This window comes from Acipenser ruthenus, chromosome 47, assembly GCF_902713425.1.
Source record: "Acipenser ruthenus chromosome 47, fAciRut3.2 maternal haplotype, whole genome shotgun sequence".
Classification (NCBI taxonomy): domain Eukaryota; kingdom Metazoa; phylum Chordata; class Actinopteri; order Acipenseriformes; family Acipenseridae; genus Acipenser; species Acipenser ruthenus.
Genome location: NC_081235.1, coordinates 1,490,533 through 1,508,927, shown reverse-complemented (window position 1 = coordinate 1,508,927; position 18,395 = coordinate 1,490,533). Strand labels below are relative to the sequence as shown.

The 18,395-nt window shown below is 44.3% G+C and overlaps 1 protein-coding gene across 1 annotated transcript in view; it reads left to right on the top strand.

Moving 5' to 3' along the window:
• Nucleotides 1–18,395, top strand: part of LOC117401291 (fer-1-like protein 6) — a 202,711-nt gene that overhangs the window by 77,102 nt on the left and 107,214 nt on the right. Inside the window, exons 24-26 of the mRNA XM_059013927.1 lie at nt 1,462–1,639; nt 3,693–3,814; nt 5,075–5,197. Coding sequence (XP_058869910.1) covers nt 1,462–1,639; nt 3,693–3,814; nt 5,075–5,197 — 423 coding nt within the window. The remainder of the gene's footprint in view (nt 1–1,461; nt 1,640–3,692; nt 3,815–5,074; nt 5,198–18,395) is intronic.

Genomic DNA, 18,395 nt, shown 5'->3' with positions numbered 1-18,395 from the left:
ATTTGAAGTTTGGTACAAGTAGCCCTTGTGGGGTTCTTTATTTTTTTATATGCAATAAAAATAAGCAAACAACAAAACAAAACAAAAAAAAAACTCTTTCGAAGATACTAACTACACTTTTACTTCACAAGCCCTAACTAACCACGGGACAGCTAAGCCATTTACCCACAAGAAGCAGTTGTCAGAGTTGAAGTGGGACAACAAAAAACAGTTGTTTGTTCACACAGAACAGAAATGGTCACACAGACTTATAGAATTTCTTCAGAGATCTTTTATTGTGGCTTTTCTTAAGAATAAATTCTCTCTTTGCTCCAGTTCTCACACACCGTCCTCCTTGCTTTTTCTCTCTGACTGGGTACACCTGTCCTCTTTTTAAAAGGGAAGCCAATTACCCAATTAACCATCAATTGTCTACAGATTTGCAGAAATTACTAGAACCATGAGTTCTACTTTGTAGAATTAAACCATAGATATGTGTACATATTTATGCCTAACTCAGTTATTATTTGTAATATTATATTGAAAAACCCAAACCTAATTTAAATAAATTTTAACTTATTTTGTCTCATACAGACACATCAATAGTGCTGGTTGTTTTTTTGTTTGGATGAATATTAATAACATCTGTTAATATACTTTTATGGGGGGGGGCATTTGGCATGACAGCTGTACTACCAACCTTACATATCACTTACTTGCAGAAGGAAATTCGAGTCCCAGTGAACAAGTAAAGGCTAGTATGTCAATTTCAGGTCAGCAAACAATCATGTCTATGCTTGGGGTGAATTACCCAGCTAATTCAGCAAGGGCAAAAATGATCACAGAAAAAAGTGCACATTTTTTTAAAATTAAAGAACTCCATAGAGAATGCCATACAGAATGTCTGATTCTGCAGACTTCAGAGGCTTGGTGAATGTCCTGGACCCACGATACCAACCACCGAGCAGGAAACAATTCTCTGAGGTTATAATACCACAGATGTACAACAAAGTCAAGACTGAAGTGAAAGCTGAATTGCAGACTGCTAAAGTTATAAAGTGTTAACTTATAATGCCTCTGGCATTTATTCACATGTGTTGAGTTCAGAAGAAACATGTTTAATATAAAATGAAAATAAAGGCATATTTATAATAAAAATGTAAAAATTACATTTAAAATCAATGTTTTATAGAATTTTAAACAGTAAATTCAGTGTTTTTGAAATATGCAAAATTGCAATATGCATACAAATTTGACAAACTGTTCAGTTCTCATTTTGGTGGCAATAAAATCAACATCAGCATCGTTCAGCATTATAGCAAGGTAATTATCCATTTATAAGTAAGATTGATGTCTAAGCTAACAGTAGGTTCTCTAGCATGTTATACCCTGCAGTTTAACATCAACAAATAACAAAGGATGTTTGTAGAATGGTCCTTGTAAACATGCTTTTCTTCTCACAGAATCTTGTTTTATTAACAGGACATACCAGAGAATGAGCACCTACATCCACCTCTTACCATCAGTGTTGTTGACTGGAGGGCATTTGGTCACAGCACTCTAGTTGGGACTCATGTTGTGAACTGTCTCAAACAGTTTTTCTACAAAGCCAAGGAGCTCCCCACCACCCCACGAAAACAAATACCGGCAGCTAGAGAAGGTAAAAGGAAGTGAAACCCCTTACTAACTTGCATTTACTACTGTTAATTGCACTACGCAAAACAATTAAAGGAGTAAACATTAAAGATGGCAAAAAAAACATGAACATACCGCCAGAAACGCTGTTCAGACATTTCCTATGCAGACCTATTACATGTTCTTCAATTCATTGTGACAGCTGTTGAGATGCATTTTGCATCAGCTGCCCACCCCTCTACAGTACATAAACACAGTCTTGGACCTCTAGTAGGACCATTTGCAGGTGCAATTGACTCTGAGTTTGTTCTGATGCAAGATAACGACTATTCCTTATATAATCTATGACTCAATATTGAGATATTCATATGGAGCATTTTTAAACTGTATGAAAAATTGATCACTGGAGACCAAGCCTTTAGGCATTTTGATTTCCATTTCCCTTCTGTAATGAGTCTTAGGAGTAAAGGATACAGTCTGAGTGGGAGAGGTGGACAGCAGGCAATGCAAGGGCTGAAGAGGATTGACAGTAGTGCACTACCAGGCAATTTTAAAGTCTGGTGCTTTCAGTTTGGTCTTCTTCCAAGGTTGCTGTGGCCGCTTACTGTGTATGAGGTTTCCATGTAAACAGTAGAGAGACTGGAAGCTTTGATTAATTCAAGAAATGGCTGAGAGTCCATGATAACTTAGCACGGTAGCACTCTATAGTAAAGGGAAACTGCAGCTGCCAGACAACTTTAAGTGAGGAATTGAAGTGCGCTAGGGTTTGGCTGGAAGTGTGTGAGGGAGGCAGCACCCATAGTAAGAACTGGGAGAAGATATCATGGGGCAAGTACAAAAGGGAAGAGGAGGTTTGGTCTCAGTTCGTCTCGCTGAGGTGGCACAAAGCAGCTCCAGGTGAAAGGAGCAAGTTGGTAGTTTCTGAAGTGCAAAAGCAGGAGGAGGTGATGAGGTGTGTCAAGTCAGTGTCCCAGGCTAAGCAGGGAGAATGGATGAGATGGGAGACTGTGGAAAAGCGTAAGATTAGCATACTGAGACCTGTGGGCAATGGAACAGATAAGGATGTGCTTACAAATCAGGTCCACATATGATGTACTTCCATCACCGAAGAACCTGAATATATGGGTAGAGAGAACCCTGCATGTCCTTTGTGTTCATCACCGACTACCGTGAAGCACATTCTTATAGGATGTAAGTGGCTCCGAGCCAAGGTCGCTTTGCTTGGCATCATGACCAGGTGCTGTGATGCTTGGCATTAGCACTGGACGAATGGAGTAATAAGAGCAAGAGTTCAATATCAATGGATGGCTAAGGTAAGTAAAGTGGGCTGGGTTGGGAGGGGAGTGGTGTTGGGATGCCAGCATTACTGTTGAGCCTTCCCGAGGTGTCGGCTCGTCGATGAAACACTGAAGATGGGAGGTGCCCACCTAATGACCCCTGCAAAGTGCCCCACCCAGCCCATTCCAGAAGGTTGCCATGATGAGGCGCTAGGGAGGCCGAACTTTGGTTGATCCCTGGAGCCAGCATCGCTGCCATTTTTTGTGCTGATGCACCAGGGAGGCCACAATAGGCTGATCCCTGGAGCCAGCATTACACTACAGCCATCAACACCGGGTCAACAGGAAATCCACATTGCCTGGCGGAGGAGAAGCACTGAAGGCTCATATATTACAGTGAAGACAGGTCTTGGTTGGTGCCCTCAACTACTGTCTAATTTTATCATGGCGAAAGCCAAGTCCAATATTAGCAGGAAGTAACTAACAGCTACTCTCACCTTATGTGAGTATTAAGTTGTTTAAATGTGTAATGAAAAGATAAAATCAAGTGACTGCTTATTTAAAATTGTACAGGTATATGTTGTTTTGCTAACAAAGGTGTAAATACATAAAGTATCAGCTATTTAGCGGCTGACCAATGAAATACATGTTTTGTCATAATTATACACCATTATACATGATACATTTTTATAGAAAATAAAATACAATTTATTACAATATTGCTTTTTGCAAATTGCAATTCCAACAGGCAATGTGTGTGATTAATGAATTGTTTCTTAGTGATTTTATTGTTACTTTCAGGAGTGAAAGAACCAGAGGATGAAACAACTGTTATTGAGGCATCTCCCCCAGAAGAAACCTATGTCAATATAGATCCACCACCAACACCAAAAACCCCACCACTGACACAAGTGTACTCTAAGGTACAGTAGATGGGTTTCAACCCCAAGTATTTATGTTTTTGGTAAGAGATATCTAAAATATAAATTACATGAGTTTATATTTATGACTCAATACATTCTTATATAATAAACTCATTGGCCACAGTAGATCGGTCACAGTAGGCTATTCATAATGTACAATGCTATTGCTGTCAGTTCACAACTATTACTGTTACCATTTTTTAATGCAAACACATTTTCTCAGCCTCAGCCCTTCTCACCCTGCATTACAACAAGCACACTGTAATTAGAGAGAGCCCTGCACTCCCTGCATTACAACAAGCACGCTGTAATTAGAGAGAGCCCTGCACTCCCTGCATTACAACAAGCACGCTGTAATTAGAGAGAGCCCTGCACTCCCTGCATTACAACAAGCACGCTGTAATTAGAGAGAGCCCTGCACTCCCTGCATTACAACAAGCACGCTGTAATTAGAGAGAGCCCTGCACTCCCTGCATTACAACAAGCACGCTGTAATTAGAGAGAGCCCTGCACTCCCTGCATTACAACAAGCACGCTGTAATTAGAGAGAGCCCTGCACTCCCTGCATTACAACAAGCACACTGTAATTAGAGAGAGCCCTGCACTCCCTGCATTACAACAAGCACGCTGTAATTAGAGAGAGCCCTGCACTCCCTGCATTACAACAAGCACGCTGTAATTAGAGAGAGCCCTGCACTCCCTGCATTACAACAAGCACACTGTAATTAGAGAGCCCTGCACTCCCTACATTACAACAAGCACGCTGTAATTAGAGAGAGCCCTGCACTCCCTGCATTACAACAAGCACGCTGTAATTAGAGAGAGCCCTGCACTCCCTGCATTACAACAAGCACGCTGTAATTAGAGAGAGCCCTGCACTCCCTGCATTACAACAAGCACGCTGTAATTAGAGAGAGCCCTGCACTCCCTGCATTACAACAAGCACGCTGTAATTAGAGAGAGCCCTGCACTCCCTGCATTACAACAAGCACGCTGTAATTAGAGAGAGCCCTGCACTCCCTGCAGTACAACAAGCACGCTGTAATTAGAGAGAGCCCTGCACTCCCTGCATTACAACAAGCACGCTGTAATTAGAGAGCCCTGCACTCCCTACATTACAACAAGCACGCTGTAATTAGAGAGAGCCCTGCACTCCCTGCATTACAACAAGCACACTGTAATTAATCATAGACTATGAGGTAAAGCTATGAAGTTGTTTTAGTTTCTTCACAGTGAACTTTACCAAACGAACTTTTTCAGGATGGTAGAAGAACCTTGAGAAGGTCCACCAAGAGAAGAAAACGCACTGTTGCTGATGATTCTGCAGAAAACGTTATTGACTGGTGGTCTAAATACTATGCATCGATGGAAAAAGCAAAACAAGTAAGATTACTAGAAAATTACAAAAAAAATGAATTTGTGGCTCTTATTCAGAGTCTGATGTTATAAATGTTAAAGAATGTTCTTGTTTCTTAACAGCACAGCAGAACCTGTAATTGGTTCCAGAGGTTCATCAGATGTATCTCAGAGGGAGTCGTTATGCTGCATTATAGTTTCTTTATTAACATTGGGGCATTATAAATGAATAAATAATGTCAGGTATATCAGTGTGTCTAAAACACCAAAGTATGGTACTGCATGTAAACTGTAACATTTACAGTATTTGGCAATTTACAAAACAGCATTCCAAAAAAAAAAAACGCATTACAAAACCAGTTCTTACTGCACTTTCTCAGTCCATGCCTGTAATCTGTAATCTCATATCCAAATATATTAAAGAAAATGGGGTGAATGTCACTCATTTTGTAGCAGTGGTTTTATAACAAATAAATAAAATGGCAGTTTGTCATGAAATTTTGTGATGGAATTTAGAATATTTTAGGTATTGATTTATACAGCGTGAAGTGGCTCATTAGTATGCAACCCGTATGTATACACTGGGTGCATGTAAGTGACTGAGCAGCTCAGAGTGAGAATGTTTCCGCTTACTCACATCACCGATGAAATCTGCTCTGCATTGCTGTGAGCTGCTCAGAGGGAGCTGAGCTGAGCTGTCGTTAAGTGGGTTCTTTCACTGAGCCACTCAGAGGAAGCTGAGCTGAGCATGCTGTTAAGAGGGCTCTGTCATTGAGCTGCTCAGAGGGAGCGGAGCTGAGCATGCTGTTAAGAGGGTTCTGTCACTGAGCTGCTCAGAGGGAGTGGAGCTGAGCATGCTGTTAAGAGGGTTCTGTCACTGAGCTGCTCAGAGGGAGCGGAGCTGAGCATGCTGTTAAGAGGGTTCTGTCATTGAGCTGCTCAGAGGGAGCAGAGCTGAGCATGCTGTTAAGAGGGTTCTGTCATTGAGCTGCTCAGAGGGAGCGGAGCTGAGCATGCTGTTAAGAGGGTTCTGTCACTGAGCTGCTCAGAGGGAGCGGAGCTGAGCATGCTGTTAAGAGGGTTCTGTCACTGAGCTGCTCAGAGGGAGCGGAGCTGAGCATGCTGTTAAGAGGGCTCTGTCATTGAGCTGCTCAGAGGGAGCGGAGCTGAGCATGCTGCAAAGCATACGACATGGTTTATTTAGATTTCCAGAAAGCTTTTGACAAAGTCCCGCATAAAAGATTAATTCTCAAACTGAACGCAGTAGGGATTCAAGGAAATGCATGCACATGGATTAGGGAGTGGTTAACATGTAGAAAACAGAAAGTACTGATTAGAGGAGAAACCTCGAAATGGAGTGAGGTAACCAGTGGTGTACCACAGGGATCAGTATTAGGTCCTCTGCTATTCCTAATCTACATTAATGATTTAGACTCTGATATAGTAAGCAAACTCGTTAAATTTGCAGACGACACAAAAATAGGAGGAGTGGCAGACACTGTTGAAGCAGCAAAGGTCATTCAAAATGATCTAGACAGCATTCAAAATTGGGCAGACACATGGCAAATGAAATTTAATAGAGAAAAGTGTAAAGTATTGCATGCAGGCAATAAAAATGTGCATTATAAATATCATATGGGAGATACTGAAATTGAAGAAGGGAACTATGAAAAAGACCTAGGAGTTTATGTTGACTCAGAAATGTCTTCATCTAGACAATGTGGGGAAGCTATAAAAAAGGCTAACAAGATGCTTGGATATATTGTGAGAAGTGTTGAATTTAAATCAAGGGAAGTAATGTTAAAACTCTACAATGCATTAGTAAGACCTCACCTAGAATATTGTGTTCAGTTCTGGTCACCTCGTTACAAAAAGGATATTGCTGCTCTAGAAAGAGTGCAAAGAAGAGCAACCAGAATTATCCCGGGTTTAAAAGGCATGTCGTATGCAGACAGGCTAAAAGAATTGAATCTGTTCAGTCTTGAACAAAGAAGACTACGCGGCGATCTGATTCAAACATTCAAAATCCTAAAAGGTATAGACAATGTCAACCCGGGGGACTTCTTTGACTTGAAAAAAGAAAAAAGGACCAGGGGTCATAAATGGAGATTAGATAAAGGGGCATTCAGAACAGAAAATAGGAGGCACTTTTTTACACAGAGAATTGTGAGGGTCTGGAACCAACTCCCCAGTAATGTTGTTGAAGCTGACACCCTGGGATCCTTCAAGAAGCTGCTTGATGAGATTCTGGGATCAATAAGCTACTAACAACCAAACGAGCAAGATGGGCTGAATGGCCTCCTCTCGTTTGTAAACTTTCTTATGTTCTTATGTTCTTATGTTAAGAGGGTTCTGTCACTGAGCACTGCTCTGAGCGGCTCACTTAATGTGCCCACTCTATATACGCACGGTCATATGATGCTGTTTAACCAATCAGAGGTTGTTATTTTTTCAAATCATTTATAATAGTAATTAAACACAATCAAAATTATTAAACAAGTAATCCATAAGATTGTTCATTTTATTTGTAAGTAATAAATTACTCTGCTGTTAACTTGCTGAAAACTGCTAGTTTTGTTCTTATAAAAGATAGGAATACTGTTTCTGGAACAATAAAAACAAACACTAAGGCTGCATTCACACTTGGTCCATTTCAAATGGACTCGGTCTGGTTAGTTTTGTTTGAAACAATGTATCAATGTGCTTGCTGTTCACACTTATCTGCGAGCAAAGGGACCGAGTTCGTTTGGTTGCAAGTTCATTTATTTGGCCCTTTTCTGTTTGTTTTTTGTTCACAATGCAGTTTGCAAGTTCACTTGTTTGTTTCTATGGTCTGTGAACCGGATGTTTACAATATTCTGCAAGGTATCTTGAAAGATAGCAGCTATTGAAGTATTGCTTCAGTTTTTAATAGCATGTTTTACATATTGCTGTGGAAGAAAGCGGGAACGGGGGCAGCACTTTGCTAATTTAATTAAAACATTTGTTGAATGACATGCAGCAGGAGAATAGTGCGATATTCATTTGCGCGATACTGCACTGTTCTCCTACTGTAGGCAATCATTTAAGAAAAGACTGAATGTATTTGACTATTTTTGTGGGTTTTGTCCAGTTGCTCGGCTTGGATTTATATCAGAGCTTTAGTTTCTCTCACTCTCAAGTGTTACCAGATTTGCAGAGTAGAAAACTGGGATTTTTTTTTTTTTTTTTCAATTTACTGATGCCGTACCAACCGTTAAAATAACAGTATATAATAACACAATAATAACTTAAAAATGAAATATCGGGTGTATTTATTGCAGATGATAACAACTTATTTTGTTTATAGTGTCAACTCAAAACATTTAAATGTACAAAAAGCCAAATAAAAAAATAGATGAGCTATTAGTAGTACCATTTAAACATGATAAACACATAACCAGAAAGATTAAACACACAATCCATAAGATTGCTCGTTTTAGTTTTGAATGGCACAGAGACAAACTCACAATTATCTTGCTGAGCACACCGATGCAGTTTTTACTTAAAAAAAAAAAAAGTGATAAAATCACAAAATAGAGACAATTTAACAATTTTACTGTTTCTGACCGGTAAAAATGAAGGTGTTGAATTTAAATATAAAAGTTCTTTTCTTATCCGTGCATTCGTAAGTATAAAATTCTTGTGATTCCGAACTCCTTTGTAGATTTCAACAAAGATGTTTTATTCAATTCAGTACAGCAGCTGGGTATTCCATATTCCCTAAGCACAGGTCACAACAGAATCAAGACAATACAACACTGGGGTTAATACAGACTTAACCTTATGACATCACCCCTTATTGCTTAACCTATCAGAAAAGACAATTATATACTGATACAAGTTTTACAAGCCTCCTATCAGCCAATATTATTGGTCACGTGGGGCCTCACTCACAAGGCACTAAAACTAAAGTTCAAAAGTGAGGAAGTTTAAATGAAAGGATGTTTAGCCAAAGGTGTAATTTCCCTAAAAACACATGATAGAATGGAATCACCTTTCAAGTTGTCACAGAATTTAGGAACACTAAAAACTTCCCTGCCATCTGGCTACTGCACTTAATATTAAACCCAAATTGTCTTCAAATTAGCTTAGTCTATGAAATCTAGCTATTTTTTTAAACTATCCAGTTTCTCTAAAGTATACATTTCTCCAACATAAGGCTGTTTTTGCTCTACTTGTTTTCTACACGTGAAAAGTTTACCTCTGAGTGGTGTTACCTTGTATAGTTTGTTTCATATGTGCAAAAGGACCGAGTCCAGCAGTTGTTCACATTTGAGGTTTAGCGAGCGAACAAGACTCATTTGGACCTCTTTAGGTGGTCTTAGGACAGTTCGTTTCCCAAGAGGACTTTGCTGTTCACACTTCATACCAAAAGTACCGAACCGTACCGAGTGCAGACCAAACCCTCTGGGGAGCGATGGGAAGTATGGGAAAAACAACACCGCCCAGAGTCCCTCTCAGACATCACAGCCGTGGTACTCACCTACCTGGCTGTAGATATGGGAGGGGCCCCACCATCTCCAGTCCCATTGAGAGGGGCCATGCCTATCCCACCTCCACAGGCAGTAGGCACGTCCACTCCAGAGCCCAGAGGAGAGCCGCACCAGTCCCCCGTGACCGAAGGAGAGCCGCACCAGTCCCCAGTGACCGAAGGAGAGCCGCACCAGTCCCCAGTGACCGAAGGAGAGCCGCACCAGCCCCCAACGACCGAGGGAGAGCCGTACCAGTCCCCAGCGACCGAGGGAGAGCCGCACCAGCCCCCAGCAACCGAGGGAGAGCCGCACCAGCCCCCAGCGACCGAGGGAGAGCCGCACCAGCCCCCAACGACCGAGGGAGAGCCGCACCAGCCCCCAGCGACCAAGGGAGAGCCGCACCAGCCCCCAGTGACCGAGGGAGAGCCGCACCAGCCCCCAGCGACCGAGGGAGAGCCGCACCCGTCCCCAGCGACCGAGGGAGAGCCGCACCAGTCCCCAACGACAGAGGGAGAGCCGCACCAGCCCCCAACAACCGAAAGAGAGCCGCACCAGCCCCCAGCGACCGAGGGAGAGCCGCACCAGTCCCCAGCGACTGAGGGAGAGCTGCACCAGTCCCCAGCGACCGAGGGAGAGCCGCACCAGCCCCCAATGACCGAAAGAGAGCCGCACCAGCCCCCAGCAACCGAGGGGGAGCCGCACCAGCCCCCAATGACCGAAAGAGAGCCGCACCAGTCCCCAGCGACTGAGGGAGAGCCACACCAGCCCCCAATGACCGAAGGAGAGCCACACCAGCCCCCAACGACCGAGGGAGAGCCGCACCAGTCCCCAGTGATAGAGGGAGACTACCTGGTGCCCCCCCCCCGGAGGATCAGGTCCTGTCTTCACCTCCCAAGGGTCAACTCCTGACCTGTCCTGCAAAGCCTGCAACGTCTGGGGCTGCCATGCCTGCAATACCTGGGGCTGCCGAGCCTGGATCACCTAGGCTTGCAATGCCTAGGGCTGCCGAGCCTGCATCACCCGGGTAGGCCAGTTTGCCATTCACTGGTGTTTCCAAATTATTGAGCAGTAAAAGTTTTAGTACTACTGCAATGTGAGGTGGACATGTACCCCATGTCCCCCATGTAAATTACGCCTGTGACTAGGCTGTACAGTAGATCATATCCGATCAGGTAACATAAGAAACCCTCTATTAACTGATGGATCTGATAAGAGACCCTCTATTAACCGATGGTTCTGATAAGAAACCCACTATCAACCGATGGATCTGATAAGAGACCCTCCATTAACTGATGGATCTGATAAGAGACCCTCTATCAACTGATGGATCTGAAAGAGACCCTCCATTAACTGATGGATCTGATAAGAGACCCTCTGTTAACCGATGGATCTGTGGCATAAGTGATTTGCACATGTAAATTCAGCTTTAGCAGGACAGAATGGATTCAGTTGCAGATAAAGAAAAGACAATGCGTTTGTGAATTCAGTTTCCCTTTTTACATGCTGTCACTTCATGCAACTGCCCAGTTTAACCATGTTAAACAAAAGAACACAAGAAAGCAAGGGATTCATATAATTGCTGTACCATTAAAAAGCTGAAACATGATTTTTTCGCCAACATACAAAATCAGTTTGTGTGCGCACTTTCTCGAGTTAATATGCACTGTGCAAAAAACCTATTTACTTCTCAGTCCATGCCTAAGTAATTTTTTTGCACTGTGTGTGTTGACATAAAAAAAAATGAATGCTTGAAAACGTTTTAATGCTAAAATCATATAAAACTGAAGTGATGATTCTGGGATCTCAGAAGCAACAAAGTAATATGTCTGATTTACTCCTTGGAATTGGTGACTTTTCTTATGAACTTGCAGACGAAATGAGAAATCGGGGTGTGATCTTTGACCCAAATCTTTCTTTTGAGACACACACAGGAATATTACTAAAAATGAATTTTTATCATCTAAGAAATATTGCCAAATTGAGAAGTATTCTTTCCCATTCGGATACTGAGAGCTTGATGATGCTTTTGTATCTTCTAGAATTGATTATTGTAATGCCATATTCTCTGGTACTCATAGCCATGTTATATCTCATCTGCAGCAACTTTTACAACAGGCTGCAGCTAGAATTTTAGCCGGGACAAAGAGACAAGGTCACGTTACTCCTGTGCTAGCATCTCTGCACTGGTTTCCGATCCAATACAGGATAGATTTTAAGGTGTTGCTTTTAACTTATAAGGCATTAAATGGCCTTGCACCATCGTATTTAAATGATCTTTTAATACCATATATTCCTAGATGCCACTCAAATCAGAGAATGCCAGGTTGCTTCCTGTCCCACAAATTAAAAAAGAAAAACACACGTGGTAGAGCATTCAGTTGTACGGCCCCAAAACTCTGGAATGATCTGCCTAGCTCTGGAAGGGAAGCCCCAAGTGTCACTGCTCTTAAAACAAGACTAAAAACACACTTTTATAATGGAATGTTTTTTTTGCTAAAATGTTGTTCCTTTTATTCTCTGCCTTGTTTTACTGTTCTATGTGTTTCTTTTGTTTTTCTTGCTTTTCTTGCATTCTTTTGTTAATATTTGTCAATGTTTTTATTCATGTGAAGCACTTTGCGTCAATTTCTATTGTGAAAGGCGCTATATTAAAAATAATGGTGACTGCTAAATCAAAAGTCGTTTTAAACTTTCTGAGGTTTTGTCACGCAGTCATGTATACTTTCAAACAGTATTTTTTTTATTTTTATTTTTTTTATAAATTTTAGTCGTTGCCAATTAGTTTTTATTGTTTTCTCCCCAATTTGAAATGCCCAATTATTTTTAGGCTCAGCTCACCGCTACCACCCCTGTGCTGACTCGGGAGGGGCGAAGATGATCACACGCTGTCCTCCGAAGCGTATGCCGTCAGCCGCTCGCTTCTTTACACTCTGCAGACTCACCGTGCAGCCGCCTCAGAGCTACAGCGTCGGAGAACAACGCAGCTCTGGGCAGCTCTGGGCAGCTTACAGGCAAGCTCGCAGGCGCCCGGCCAGACTACAGGGGTCGCTGGTGCGCGGTGACCCGAGGACACCCTGGCCGACCTAACCCTCCCTCCCCCCGGGCGACGCTCGGCCAATTGAGCACCGCCCCCTGGGAGCTCCCGTCCACGGTCGGCTGTGGAATAGCCTGGACTCGAACCGGCGATGTCCAGGCTATAGAGCGCATCCTGCACTCTAGCGAGTGCTTTTACTGGATGCGCCACTCGGGAGCCCCTTCAAACAGTATTTTATTTAAAAAATATACATCAACATTTGTTTTTAGCTGTCACAAAAAACATTAAAGCTACATACTTCATGATACGTTTTCTTAACAACCAATACTATTTTTCTCACAGCTAGCTACCCGTTTCTGTGACAGTCAATCACAGTATTATGTTGGTAAATGTTGTGGCCGCTTATTTGTGGGTTTTAAATAATTGCAATAAACAACATTGGTAATGAACAAGTACCATGTACCTCCCTGGAACACGTCACTCCTCTCTCGCCAGACCTTTGACCTCTGCTTTATAAACATCCAGTTCAACACATACCAGAACACAACACTGTGTCAAACCTAACACCACAGGAAACACGTGCTTTACCCCTACTGCACGCACACACTGACATTGATAATGATGTGTTTTATGTGCTGTACTCTTACTACACGCACATACTGACATTGATAATGATGTGTTTTATGTGCTGTACTCTTACTACACGCACATACTGACATTGATAATGATGTGTTTTATGCGCTGTACTCTTACTACACTCACATACTGGCATTGATAATGATGTGTTTTATGTGCTGTACTCTTACTACACGCACATACTGACATTAATAATGATGTGTTTTATGTGCTGTACTCTTACTACACGCACACACTGACATTGATAATGATGTGTTTTATGTGCTGTACTCTTACTACACGCACATACTGACATTGCGCTCATGCTACTGCATCCGGGGCAGCCGATGCGCCAGCATTGGGGACCCAGGGTTCTGGTGAGAAATGGACTACTGGCCGAAGTATCAAAGCGATCAAGCTGAAAACGGAAATTCGACTCGCTGCGTGGAACGTACTGACAGGACATCACATTGGGCAGAAAGAGATCATTGCCTGGGAACTTACGAATTGCAAAATTTCGATTGCTGCATTATCTGAACTTCGACTCACTGGCTCCGGAACTACGACCATCCGTGTGCCAGACAGCGACAAAACGATGACATTATACTATTCCGGTGGCAATAAGAGACAAGGTGGTGTTGGGTTCATGGTCGACAGCAGGACGACACGAAGCGTGATATCCTTCCAACCATTCTCAAACTGTCTGACAATCCTGACCATCGACGGCACAGTCACAACGCATATAGTCTCCATCTATGCGCCCACTGACGTCAGCTCTGCTACAAGACGCGCTGGGTACGATCCCTGGACGTGATCTGGTTATCCTTGCCGGCGACTTCAATGCCCATGTTGGTACGGACAGGGCCGGATGGGAAGGGACGTTGGGCAGGTTTGGTGTGGGAACAAACAACGATAATGGTCTACGCCTACTGTCCTTTGCCGCATTCAACAACCTGATCATCGGAAACAGCCACTTCCAACATCCACGCAAACACCAGCTTACATGGCGCCATCCATCCGGCAAGGACACGGCTGTCTTGGATTATTTTCTGATCAGCTCCCGCTTTCGATCATCGCTAAAGGACGTCCGTGTAATGAGGGGACCCGACTGTGGATCTGACCACTATCTCGTCCGTGCCAAGCTGCAACTGCGACTCCAACGGGCGAAGCGCAAGGCACCACCACCAGCCAGGACGAATTGGATGCGTCTTATGGACCCAGCAACCAAGGGAGAATTCCAAATTGCCCTCTCCAACAAATTCGCAGCGTTAGCTCAGTCGGATGATCCGGATGACGAAGAACAGCAGATATCACAAGCAATCCTAGAAAGTGCAGCTCCTCTCTGCCCACCAAACCGCCGCCGGACGCAGCCGTGGATCTCGGACGAATGCCTGAACCTGGTGGACAAGCGAAAGCGAGCCAAACACGTCGATCTTGAGCAATACCGGCACCTGAACCGAGAAGTTCGGCAGATGATGAAGACAGAACGAGAAGCCTACTGGAATAACGTAGCAGCTGATCTCGAGGAAGCTGCATCCAGGCACGAGTACCAGACTCTGTACCAAACGCTCAAGAGACTGAGACCAATGACAACATCAAGAAAGCGGATGGAACCTTTGTGAGGTCTCCCAGCGAACGCCTGCAACGGTGGAAAGAATTTTTCCAAGAACTACTGTATACAATCACGATCCACCTCAAGGACCACCGGCAGAGCCACCGCCTATCGACTTACCAGCGAATCCAGTATTATGTTGGTAAATGTCGTGGCCGCTTATTTGTGGGTTTTAAATAATTGCAATACACAACATTGGTAATGAACAAGTAATACTTGTCTTTGTACGGGGGATAGTTCAGCCTGCTACCATGTACCTCCCTGGAACACGTCACTCCTCTCTCGCCAGACCTTTGACCTCTGCTTTATAAACATCCAGTTCAACACATACCAGAACACAACACTGTGTCAAACCTAACACCACAGTAAACACGTGCTTTACCCCTACTGCACGCACACACTGACATTGATAATGATGTGTTTTATGTGCTGTACTCTTACTACACGCACACACTGACATTGATAATGATGTGTTTTATGTGCTGTACTCTTACTACACGCACATACTGACATTGATAATGATGTGTTTTATGTGCTGTACCCTTACAACACGCACACACTGACATTGATAATGATGTGTTTTATGTGCTGTACCCTTACTACACGCACACACTGACATTGATAATGATGTGTTTTATGTGCTGTACTCTTACTACACGCACACACTGACATTGATAATGATGTGTTTCATGTGCTGTACCCTTACTACACGCACACACTGACATTGATAATGATGTGTTTTATGTGCTGTACTCTTACTACACGCACACACTGACATTGATAATGATGTGTTTTATGTGCTGTACTCTTACTACACACACATACGGGCATTGATAATGATGTGTTTTATGTGCTGTACTCTTACTACACGCACATATTGGCATTGCGCTCATGCTACCGCATCCGGGGCAGCCGATGCGCCAGCATTGGGGACCCAGGGTTCTGGTGAGAAATGGACTACTGGCCGAAGTATCAAAGCGATCAAGCTGAAAACGGAAATTCGACTCGCTGCGTGGAACGTACTGACAGGACATCACATTGGGCAGAAAGAGATCATTGCCTGGGAACTTACGAATTGCAAAATTTCGATTGCTGCATTATCTGAACTTCGACTCACTGGCTCCGGAACTACGACCATCCGTGTGCCAGACAGCGACGAAACGATGACATTATACTATTCCGGTGGCGATAAGAGACAAGGTGGTGTTGGGTTCATGGTCGACAGCAGGACGACACGAAGCGTGATAGCCTTCCAACCATTCTCAAACCGTCTGACAATCCTGACCATCGACGGCACAGTCACAACGCATATAGTCTCCATCTATGCGCCCACTGACGTCAGCTCTGCTACAAGACGCGCTGGGTACGATCCCTGGACGTGATCTGGTTATCCTTGCCGGCGACTTCAATGCCCATGTTGGTACGGACAGGGCCGGATGGGAAGGGACGTTGGGCAGGTTTGGTGTGGGAACAAACAACGATAATGGTCTACGCCTACTGTCCTTTGCCGCATTCAACAACCTGATCATCGGAAACAGCCACTTCCAACATCCACGCAAACACCAGCTTACATGGCGCCATCCATCCGGCAAGGACACGGCTGTCTTGGATTATTTTCTGATCAGCTCCCGCTTTCGATCATCGCTAAAGGACATCCGTGCAATGAGGGGACCCGACTGCGGATCTGACCACTATCTCGTCCGTGCCAAGCTGCAACTGCGACTCCAACGGGCGAAGCGCAAGGCACCACCACCAGCCAGGCCGAATTGGATGCGTCTCATGGACCCAGCAACCAAGGGAGAATTCCAAATTGCCCTCTCCAACAAATTCGCAACGCTAGCTCAGTCGGATGATCCGGACGACGAAGAACAGCAGATATCACAAGCAATCCTAGAAAGTGCAGCTCCTCTCTGCCCACCAAACCGCCGCCGGACGCAGCCGTGGATCTCGGACGAATGCCTGAACCTGGTGGACAAGCGAAAGCGAGCCAAACACGTCGATCTTGAGCAATACCGGCACCTGAACCGAGAAGTTCGGCAGATGATGAAGACAGAACGAGAAGCCTACTGGAATAACGTAGCAGCTGATCTCGAGGAAGCTGCATCCAGGCACGAGTACCAGACTCTGTACCAAACGCTCAAGAGACTGAGTGGAAAGACCAAGTCGACCAATGACAACATCAAGAAAGCGGATGGAACCTTTGTGAGGTCTCCCAGCGAACGCCTGCAACGGTGGAAAGAATTTTTCCAAGAACTACTGTATACAATCACGATCCACCTCAAGGACCACCAGCAGAGCCGTGGATGCTGTGATCAAATCTTTGCCATTCGCCAACTGATGGAAGAAAGGATTAGATGTGGGAAGCGCACCATTATCGTCTTTATAGACTTCAAGTCTGTGTTCGACTGTGTCCACTGGCCAGCCCTATGGAGGGCATTGGAGACCGAGCATGTCCCTGACAAGATCATTCGACTCCTGAAAATGTCATACGACGGCTCAACCAGTTACGTGCGGATACGGAACGAACTATCAGAGGAGTTTCCCATCCAAACCGGAGTCCGCCAAGGGGATGTTGCCTCTCCTCTGCTCTTCAACACCATGATTGACACTGTCATGAGAAAAGCATTCAAGGGAAGGCGTGGAGTTCAGTGCGACGAGAACACCTACGTGACTGATCTGATGTTCGCCGACAACAGCGCGATCTTCGCCGATACTGACGCCGAAGCTACTGACATTCTTTATAGCATCGCCCGCGTCGCCAAGCCGTATGGCCTCAAAATGAACGCAGACAAGACCAAAATTTTGACAACGGATGGGTCGCCAGCCAATGTCCACCTTGACGGAGCCCAGATCGAACAGGTTCAGAAATTCAAGTACCTGGGATCCGTGGTGCAGGAGAAGAAAGTGGTGTCCTCAATCGATGTCCACGGCAGAATCGGCCAAGCAACCGTGGCATTCGTTTCGCTCAAGTGGTGCCTATGGAAAAGGGCCAACATCTCTGTTAAGACCAAAATACGCCTTTTCCGGACGCTGATCCTGCCAATTCTCCTATACGGGTCAGAAACATGGACTCTACTGAAGCAAGACCTAAACAAGCTCGAGGTTTTTCAAATGCGATGTCTGCGGCAGATCCTTAGTATCTCCCTCCGCGACCGCATCCGAAATGAAACCATCCGAATAAGATGCGACCACCAGCCAACGGTCGTGGAAGCGGTCCAACTAAGAAGACTGCGATGGTTCGGGCACATCTGCAGAATGAGCATCACCAGGACACCGTACCAGCTTCTCTGCCGAAAACGTCCAACAGAGTGGAAAGTTCAAAGAGCAGCGCCCAAGAAGACATGGTCAAAACAAATCGAAGAAGACCTGAAAAACCGGAGATCCACCGTCTGTGATGCCAAGGCCATTGCCATGGATCGAAAAGCATGGAAAAGCTTTCTGAGCGAAGACCGAAATCCAGCGGCACCCACA